Source organism: Sesamum indicum, linkage group LG8 (genome assembly GCF_026168435.1).
Source record: "Sesamum indicum cultivar Baizhima isolate 11 linkage group LG8, ASM2616843v1, whole genome shotgun sequence".
NCBI classification, from domain to species: Eukaryota; Viridiplantae; Streptophyta; class Magnoliopsida; order Lamiales; family Pedaliaceae; genus Sesamum; species Sesamum indicum.
Window position 1 is genome coordinate 29060458 of NC_142664.1, and position 9497 is coordinate 29069954.

The following is a 9497-nucleotide window of genomic DNA, read 5'->3' on the forward strand; positions in this document are numbered from 1 at the left end:
ATGCTATGAAATTTATATCTGCTCAAAACCTTCATTTACACCAATGTGAGACGTTTGCATACATGGTCATATATATTTTATTTAATTAAATATAATTTAAATTATGCAACTGTATTAAGTATAGTATATATTATTATGTGATGCGTAATAGTAGTAATAATAATAAGGGATAATTACACTTTTATCCTCTAAAATTTGCTATAATTACACGTAGAACATCTATAGTATGAAAAATTATATGTAGCACCTATGAGGTTTTCTTTCGCTTAACAAATAACTCCATTCTTTAGCAAAATCCACCGAATTTACTGATATTAATAAAAAAAAATCAGAAAAAATCTATATTTATTCTCGATTAACTTATTACTGACTTATAGCAGGTGAAATAAATATTTTTATGACCAGATTACACTCATACGTCTCCACGCGTTAATGCATGTGATGAGGTATATCTTCACCGTTATGAAGGTAATTTAATGCGAAAAATATTGTTTGACCTGCAATAAGTTAGTTTTAAGTCAATAAATGATAAATATCATATTTTTCAACTTTTTTGTTAATATCAACAAATTTAATGAGTTTTAATCAATAGAAAGATCAATTTATTAGACGAAAGCGAACTTTAAGAATATTAGATATAATTTTTAAAAATATAAAAAAATTATGTATAATTATATTAAATCTGATTGGAGAAAATGTAATTAATGGTAACAATAATGTTATCTTGTGGAACAATCCAGTCCACAGGCGGTACAGGGTCTAGAACATTCGGACTTGATCTAGCTAACACTATTCTTCTCTTCATCATTTCCTTTTTTTTATTTTTTCGCTGGAAAAAGTCCAATTTCCCCTATTTCTGTGCGCCTCCTCTCTCTCTCTGAAGCTCCTTTCCATAAACCCTAAACCCTACCTCAATCGCCCCAGACCCAGAAGAAAGAAGAAAGTAAATTCGGAAGCAGCTATCGCAGACTCTCGTTTCAATGGCGACCGCCGTCCTTCTCAGATCTCTCCGTCGCCGTGAATTTTCTTCCGCCCCTATTTCTGCTTTCAAAACTGTACGTCTCTGTTAGGGAGTTTTTTCTTTCTTTCGTTTTCGCGGATCGAGTGTTGTTCTCTTTTTCGTTTTTGGTGAGCTTGTGTTGGATCTAACGCTTTTGTTGCTGGTTTAGATACTATCTGATGGGTTTTAATGTTATTCACCGGTAGTACCGTCAGGAAACTTATTACTGGATTAGATACTGTTTTTCTTTGCTCAGTTTTTATTTTTTGCGGTTATTAGCTCAGATCGAGCTTCCTAAATAATAGTAGAAAGAGAGAGGATAGTAGTATGTTTATGTCCATTCTCTTGTTTTTTTTTCTTTTTTTTTTCTTAAGTTGGTGAATTAAGGTAAAGAGTTTTTTCTGTTACCATAAATACGTATCCGGCTCTTTGAACAATTTTTCGTATTTGTTATTTGTTTATCTTATCGTCTTCTTAGGTCTTTATATTTTATGCTAGGATATAGTGTATATCCCAAATTTGTTGGGAAGGATTCCTAGTTCTTCCCTTTCCTGATGTTGTATCTTTCTTGTTCTTTACTGTATTTTGCTTTGGTTGATGGGAGTTAGTAATCATTTTGCTAACTATTTCCAAATCTGTGGGATGATGTGATCTCACTACGTGATGGATCAAGGATCTTTTCTTCTGCACTTTTTTTTTTTTTGGTTTCATGACATTACAAACATGTTAGCAAATTTCATGCTGTTGCTAAATGCTATGTTCTGTACTTTATGTTCAGTTGAACGGAAACGCCAAGCCATCATGGGCTTTGGGCAACAAGTGGGCAGGTCTTGCAAGGCCTTTCAGGTATATGTATTTTCGTAATTCCCTAACTTACTGGCAAAATCTTGCCTTTTGAGTTCTAAATGAACTTTCGTCTTGATACAGCACAAAACCAGCTGGAAATGAAGTAATTGGTATTGACTTGGGTACTACAAACTCCTGTGTTGCTGTCATGGAGGGCAAGGTGCCACTTAATTATCAGTTGATAATTACTTTGTACTAGTTGTTACTAATTGGTTCACTCATTTATAAATAATTTTTCGGTCAGAATCCAAAAGTTATTGAGAACTCTGAGGGTGCTCGGACGACTCCATCAGTAGTCGCATTCAGTCAAAAAGGAGAGCTTTTGGTCGGTACTCCAGCAAAGCGACAAGCTGTCACAAATCCAACCAACACAGTCTTTGGAACAAAACGCTTAATTGGTAGACGCTTTGATGACCCCCAGACGCAGAAGGAAATGAAGATGGTCCCCTACAAGATTGTTAGAGCTCCGAATGGGGATGCATGGGTTGAAGCCAATGGACAGCAGTACTCCCCAAGTCAAATTGGTGCTTTTATTTTGACAAAGATGAAGGAAACTGCGGAGGCCTATCTTGGGAAATCCGTGAACAAGGCTGTGATTACCGTCCCTGCTTATTTTAATGATGCTCAGAGGCAAGCCACCAAAGATGCTGGAAGAATATCAGGCCTTGATGTACAAAGAATTATTAATGAGCCTACTGCAGCTGCCCTTTCCTATGGTCTGAACAACAAAGAAGGCCTTGTTGCTGTCTTTGACCTTGGAGGTGGAACTTTTGATATATCTATTTTGGAGATATCAAATGGTGTCTTTGAGGTATGACATGCTTACTGAGCAGTTCCAGCTATTGATTAGGGGTGGTGATCTAGTTCTATGAGCTGACCATAGGTTTACCCTGCAGGTGAAAGCAACAAATGGTGACACATTTCTGGGAGGAGAGGACTTTGACAATGCTTTGTTGGAATTTTTGGTGAGTGAATTCAAGCGAACGGAGGGAATTGATCTGTCCAAGGACAGGCTAGCTCTGCAGAGACTCCGAGAGGCAGCTGAGAAAGCAAAGATAGAGCTTTCATCAACATCCCAGACTGAGATTAACTTGCCATTTATTACCGCTGATGCATCTGGTGCTAAACATCTTAATATAACGTTGACTAGATCCAAGTTTGAGACTCTGGTGAACCATTTAATTGAGAGGACTAAGGCCCCTTGCAAGAGTTGTCTGAAGGATGCTGGCATATCTACCAAAGAGGTCGATGAGGTGCTCCTTGTTGGAGGGATGACCCGTGTTCCAAAGGTTCAGGAAGTGGTTTCTGAGATCTTTGGCAAGTCCCCAAGCAAGGGGGTGAATCCGGATGAGGCAGTTGCAATGGGAGCTGCTATACAGGGAGGCATTCTCCGTGGTGATGTCAAAGAGTTGCTTCTCCTTGATGTCACTCCACTTTCGCTTGGTATTGAGACTCTGGGAGGTATCTTTACCAGATTGATAAATAGAAATACCACAATTCCAACAAAGAAAAGTCAGGTAAGTATACGAGTTATTTCATGTAATGTTTTCTTGATTGGGTGAGGATGCCTTACAGCATTATCTAGTGCATGCCTTAGTTGGTTGGTTTCTTATCTCTTTTTGTTGTTTTTTCAGACATTCTCGACAGCTGCTGACAACCAGACCCAAGTTGGCATCAAAGTACTGCAAGGAGAGCGAGAAATGGCTTCAGATAACAAGCTCCTTGGTGAGTTTGAGCTTGTGGGTATCCCTCCAGCTCCTAGGGGCATGCCTCAAATAGAAGTCACATTTGATATTGATGCAAATGGAATTGTTACTGTATCTGCAAAAGACAAGACCACTGGTAAAGAGCAGCAGATCACCATACGGTCATCAGGCGGTTTATCAGAAGATGAAATCGAAAAGATGGTGAAGGAGGCTGAGTTGCATGCCCAGAAGGATCAAGAGAGGAAGACATTGATAGATCTCAGAAATAATGCGGACACCACAATCTACAGTATTGAGAAGAGCTTGAATGAATACAAGGACAAAATTCCAAGCGAAGTTGCATCAGAAATCGAATCTGCTGTTGCAGATTTGAGAAGTGCAATGTCCACGGAGAACATCGATGACATCAAGGCCAAGCTTGACGCAGCAAACAAAGCTGTGTCAAAGATTGGACAGCACATGTCTGGCAGTTCCGGTGGTGGTTCCTCTGGGGGTTCTCAGGGTGCGGACCAGGCACCTGAGGCAGAGTATGAGGAGGTAAAGAAGTAGATGATTGGGATCAAGAGCTGTCAGCCAAATTTCATTTGATTCAGTTGAGCTACAAAGTTTTCTTGGCGGTCTTGTATTTAAATTACCATAGCTTGGTTGTATTAGAAGCTTTTCTATATTAGATACTTTTTGAAGGTGGCGCATAGTGGTAGATCTTCTGGTGGAATTGATTGATCCATAAAGCTTTAACTGCTTTAATAAATTTCATCTGGTGTCCAGAAACTGTACTTGTGCTTTTTCTTTGGAATAGTTCTCAGTAGATTGCAAAAGCTTGAGTATTGTTAGGATTAAGTGCAAGGTGCTGTTCTATTTTCAAGCAAACGAAAGGGACCAAGGACCCACCATCCGAACCAAGTCTAAAGAAGCGGTGCTCTCTCTTAATCTCTTGCTCAACCCGCTCTGTCCACCCTCTTGATTTCATCTCTCCTTTGTCTGCTTTCTGTTGCAATAGAGCCTGTTTTGGTTGTGATAATCTCTTAGCTTATGTGTGTATATCCAGCGGAGGTCTAACTTTGATGAGGCAACCCAAAACTGTTATAAACTGAAGAAGATCGTCTCACTTGGGATTTTATTTGTCAAGTTATTGAGCATTTTATCAGCTCTTCCGAATGTCCACATTGGCAAGGCACCATCGCCCGCTAGAATTTAACAAGTTGAATCATATATTTTCTTTTTCCTGTAAGGAATCTTTTTGTCATTCCCAAAGTCTCTCTCTCGGTCTGTCCCCGCGCACGCAGTATATTTGAGATTAGGCAGAGGAGAGTCAACATCCCCTTTTAGGCTATATTTGAGATCTTTGTTTTGGGGCAGAGCAGAGTCAACATCCCCTTTTCTTGCAAGACGAGAACGCAAGGTTAGACGAATGCTGTCAAAAATTTTGGCAACAACGAAAGATTCTTATCGATTACATAACTAACATAGATGTCTTCGGTTCGGGATAATTAAAGTGGGCATGATTTCATGAGAACAGAAGTGGGCAATATTCCCGATCATTAGATTAGAAGGAAGTAATGCTAACTAACAATACTGTATAGAAATTGCCCTTGCGGTGCAAGCTTTATTTTTTCTTGTTTGGGCGAGTAGCATACTGCATAAGTGATTCTGAAGTGCAGAGCACGTGCAAAACCATTCCATGCCAAAAGGGAACCTCAAAGTCAAAGACAGAGAAAGACAAAAGCCAAAAACACCAGACGCAGGCAGATGCTCTCTACCACCACCTTATGTGGAATAAAAAGAAAAAGGACTCGGGATGCAAGTTTAATAGGACTTGTGGGATGTTTTTCAGCACAACCTAGTAACAGAATATGCGAAGCAGAAGTGACAAGCATCTTGAGGCATTATCCGAATTAAGTGTTGGAAGATCAAGATTAGTATCACATTCATGTTCCACATTTAAATGATCCTTAAACGTGGAGGAGGTGGAGGTGGTGTCATATCACTCGCAAGTTTAAAAGGGCATCAGAGTAACATGGTTCTAGGAACTCACTCTAGAAAAGTTGAAATGCGTGATACGATGAACTTTTCATTACTAGGAAACAAGTAAAATCAATTTTCATCACGTCGCATACAATAAGCCTGTCTTTTGCTTGTAAACAATCAATGTACCAAGTTGCCCTTAAAAGAAACCAATGATTCATCAATGGTTTCTCCCAACCCAAAAATGACAACCGACATGTGGGCCAAAGCACAACAATAAACCCAACATGTGGGCACTAGGCCTACACAATAATAAATAAACAATTGCTCTTTCTGGCAAATGAAGTACAAATGTCAATTGCTCTTTTCACCTTTGCGTTGCAGAAACTACACTACACTAAAGAACAGAGGGCCATCTTTCCTATTATTATTATTGTTAAATAGCAAGCAATCGCCGTACACTGATCCAAAAGCCAGCAGCTATTTGCTTTCTTCAATCCAAAATCAACACAAGGCTGCTTAGCAACCTTATTGCCCAACCGTCCTCCTTCACTTTGTTCCCAACCTAAACCACAAGTGCTTTACAATCTTGAGATTATAAAAGAGATGGGAAAAGAAGTCGTATCACAGCTCAAAGCAATTTTAGTTTCATTAGAAATTTAGCCACTACTTCTGTTGTAAAACTGTACAGGGAACAGGCTACCTATCTACATTCGCTTAGCTACACTTGATTTCAAGATTGACAAGCACAGCCAAATCCAAATATATTTGGCTCCCTACCATCTGATTATATATCTTACATATAATTGATCAAGCTCTATAATTCACCATCAACCAGCACATCAAGCTTGCTTTCGCCACCCTCTGCAAAAGAGGATCCAAAGCTTCAGTGGATTGTGGCAGGACAAAGAAATGAAAGTGAAATTAGAATGGACAACAAGACCATTTGATATACCTCATCAACAGAAATGATTATCTAATAGAACAACACAAGGGACCCAGTTCAAAGTCCATCAATGATGCCCGAATCTTAGCAGATTGCTGCAAGAATGTCTCAGGACTGTGCATCATCTGCATCTGAGTCGCTCCCAGAAGAACTCCCAGAGTCAGAATCTGTAAAAAGGAAGAAGCTCAAACTAATAGGCATTCTATGAATATTGCCCTTCTTGATACTTGCAATTCCAAGTAACAATTCCTCAACACAATGTAGAAACGCAAGAAGAATCAGTATCAGTACCACTGGAGGAGGACGAATCACTACTTGAGCTGCCAGAACTGCTTGAGCTACTGCTGGCATTGCCGCGGTCATCATGTTCATGATCTTGACCAACAATACCTCCTCCACCAGTCCCTTCATCCTTTTCAATCTCCACAGGAGGAAAGCTAGTTGCCGGCATATCATCATCAATATCTACATCTTCATCATCATTCTCCTTCAGTTTCTTTCCCGACTCATCATTTTTGTCACTCATTGAACCCTGCACAACATTAGGGTCCACATAAGATACCGACCTATGGCATCCCCAAGGCAGATCATTTACTCTACTGAAAATACAATATGAAAAATATAAAAACAAGACTGATGAACAAATCACTGCATAAAAAAATACCATGTCAGTTTCAGCCACAGGACTGGTAGGACCAGCAGCTCCAGCAGCTGGATTCATATTCATCATCAGCGCTTGCCGCTTAGTCTTACTCACCATCTTTTTCCAATTCGTCACAAAACGATCCAACTCCCATAACGTCTCCGTATCAAGAGCCTCAATGTCTAGCTCAATTTCATCACCATCTTGGGCCAAATGCTCATTCCTCTTCCTTATAATCTGTACCAACTGAGGCATCTTTTCTTGAGGTAAACTCTGCAACCCAATTCCTAGCTTTTGTTTCTCTTCCATACTCATTTCTCTTTTATTGGGGTCCTTTGCTCTTGGCTTGGGCAGTTTCACTGTCGGTCCTACCCTCCCAACTTTTTGTTCCTTAGCTGGCAAAGCAGGAGCTCTCACAGGAGAAGCAGGGAATTGCTCTGGCAACACTGGTGGCGGATTAGTTGAAGGGGGAGGAGGATTCAATGGCGTTGACGCACTTGAGTGAGCTGGCATTGGTGCTGGCACTCTATCGGGCTTCTTGAACACCTGTGCAACAGGAACAGGACTGGCTTTTGGCTTTGCCTTCTTCCCTCTCATTGGAGAGGCATTGATCTGATTACTATGATCATTCCAGGAACTACCTTGTAATTCCTCAACACTCCGGAACTGCATCTCATCATTATCCCTAAACACATGGAACTCCTTCTCCCTCCGCCGGTGGGCCAATTTATCAATCTTCTCCTGTATCGGCCTAAACAATTCCTCAAATCGAGCCAACATCTGATCTGCCATCCCATTAACAGGATCGCTCTTAGGATTGTATAACAAGGCATTGTTAAAAGTCAACCTCACGTCAGCTGCAAATTCAATAGGAGAAGGATACATATTCTTGGCGAGATTCGCCTTCACAGTACCCAGATCCATGGGACGCTTCACAATCATGTGATAATCGTGAAGCCCCAAGGCCACCGCATCCACAGGCGTTTTGAAAACATACCCGTACTTGTGCTTTATTAATTTGGCCACAATTTTGATGCATTCCTTCAACAAACCCTCAAAATTAACGCCGTCCAAAGTTCCATTCTGATACCCGTTGCTAATTTTCTTGGAAACAGATCCAACCACTGCAACGGGCCTCTTGTTTCCAGTGAATTTCTTCGATTTCGCTTGAGATCTCGGGTTTTCAACAGTGTTGAATTGACCCGATTCAATTCGACCCCGTAAATCCCGGATCTGATCAAGCTCCGCAGCCAAGCGTTTGCGGAGTTCAAGGAGCTCCGATTTCGTGTATGAGGCAACATTGAAGGTCAAGTAGCCTCCGTAATTAACACCGTTACGGCTGGTGGAAGTCTGGTTGAAAGAATAGGCGTCATCGGAGGCTGTCTGCGTGACAGCTGGGGAATCAACGTTGTTGTGGTAACGGCCGACAACGCCGTTAGCGGCAGCGTGATGGAATTGCTTTTGCTTTTTCTTGGGGTTAGGGTTAGGGTTTGCGTTTAGGTGAGGATTTGAATATGGAGTTTTTCCCATGTGGCCCCAGCCGGAGTCATTCTGGCTCGCTAACACAGCAGACGCCATAAACAGGAGCGTCGGCGGCGCTCGGCTCCGGCGAATCTACGGCAGCAATTTTCCCCAAAAAACATGTATCAATTATCGGGGGATCTTTCTTCGGCCTAGAAACCCCTCTTGAATTGCGACAACAGAAGACGAAGAAACAATTGTGGGCTATTAGAATTAATTGGCCCAAAGAGAAAAAAGCGGAGACGATGAAAACCTAACGTGGGTGGAAAAGGGGATTAGGGTTTGGAGTTTGAGCGAGGAATGAGAAGGCAGGGGGTGCCTCTTAAAGGCGATGAGATCTGCCCGGTAAAAATTCGGGCAGTTTCTGGGCCGTTGATCTACGAGGGAACCTTAATCGAAAGGCGGGCGTGAATTTGTTTGCTGGCTGGGGGTGTTGATCGGAACATCTGTCATCAACGGTGGTGATCACGCTCCTCAGACACGTGGCTAAATATTTAGCGTGCGATGAAAGGGAGAATTTGAAGGACGTTAAGCGTTTGGGGGGGGGGGGTGAGAATTTGGGTCGCATGTATTGCGAATTTAGGGTTTGGGGCGGGTGTGCGGGTCCCATCTAAGGGGGCTGACGTGGATGGTAAAGACGTGAATGTGAAGAAAACTCGCGTTGCCACGTGACTTGTCAGGAGGATCTCGTCAAAACGAGAAGAACGTTAAAAAGCCGACTTTGCTTCCTTAATTACTGTCTTGCCCTTCTAAGCATACTTTTTCTTTCAAATTTTTCGTGGATTTTATTTTATTAAAATGTAGTTTAAAAATAAATCATCACAATGTCTGATTTTATTTTTAATCAAATAATGAAAATAATATTTCTTA

At 41.1% G+C, this 9497-nt stretch overlaps 2 protein-coding genes across 3 annotated transcripts; one reads left to right on the forward strand and one right to left on the reverse strand.

Moving 5' to 3' along the window:
* The first annotated feature begins 803 nt into the window (after nucleotides 1-803).
* LOC105169306 (heat shock 70 kDa protein, mitochondrial) lies at nucleotides 804-4323 on the forward strand. Its single transcript, XM_011089681.3, has 6 exons — nucleotides 804-1055; nucleotides 1779-1846; nucleotides 1928-2006; nucleotides 2091-2657; nucleotides 2743-3363; nucleotides 3481-4323. Exons 1-6 carry the CDS (start codon nucleotides 981-983, stop codon nucleotides 4099-4101), a joined length of 2031 nt encoding a protein of 676 aa, XP_011087983.1. The 5' UTR covers nucleotides 804-980; the 3' UTR covers nucleotides 4102-4323.
* A 1816-nt stretch (nucleotides 4324-6139) lies between these two features.
* LOC105169308 (transcription factor GTE7) lies at nucleotides 6140-8929 on the reverse strand. Of its 2 annotated transcripts, XR_848428.3 has the most exons (4): nucleotides 7128-8929; nucleotides 6755-6995; nucleotides 6473-6630; nucleotides 6140-6381 (listed from the first exon to the last, which is right to left on the reverse strand). XR_848428.3 is itself a non-coding variant. In XM_011089682.3 (3 exons), exons 1-3 carry the CDS (start codon nucleotides 8682-8684, stop codon nucleotides 6572-6574), a joined length of 1857 nt encoding a protein of 618 aa, XP_011087984.1. In that variant the 5' UTR covers nucleotides 8685-8929; the 3' UTR covers nucleotides 6140-6571. The 2 variants fall into 2 exon arrangements, 1 of the variants encoding a protein (XP_011087984.1); XM_011089682.3 differs by having other exon boundaries at nucleotides 6140-6630.
* Between the last annotated feature and the right edge of the window lie 568 nt (nucleotides 8930-9497).

Bases quoted from the DNA above. Each gene is read 5' to 3' on its own strand.
- LOC105169308 (XM_011089682.3), bottom strand. From the start codon at position 8,684: ATGGCGTCTGCTGTGTTAGCGAGCCAGAATGACTCCGGCTGGGGCCAC. The intron at 6,996-7,127 runs GTATTTTTTTAT...AATGTTGTGCAG, and splicing joins CTGTGGCTGAAACTGACATG to GGTTCAATGAGTGACAAAAA. The intron at 6,631-6,754 runs GTACTGATACTG...TCCTTTTTACAG, and splicing joins TGATTCGTCCTCCTCCAGTG to ATTCTGACTCTGGGAGTTCT.
- LOC105169306 (XM_011089681.3), top strand. From the start codon at position 981: ATGGCGACCGCCGTCCTTCTCAGATCTCTCCGTCGCCGTGAATTTTCT. The intron at 2,007-2,090 runs GTGCCACTTAAT...TTTTTCGGTCAG, and splicing joins TTGCTGTCATGGAGGGCAAG to AATCCAAAAGTTATTGAGAA. The intron at 3,364-3,480 runs GTAAGTATACGA...TTGTTTTTTCAG, and splicing joins TTCCAACAAAGAAAAGTCAG to ACATTCTCGACAGCTGCTGA.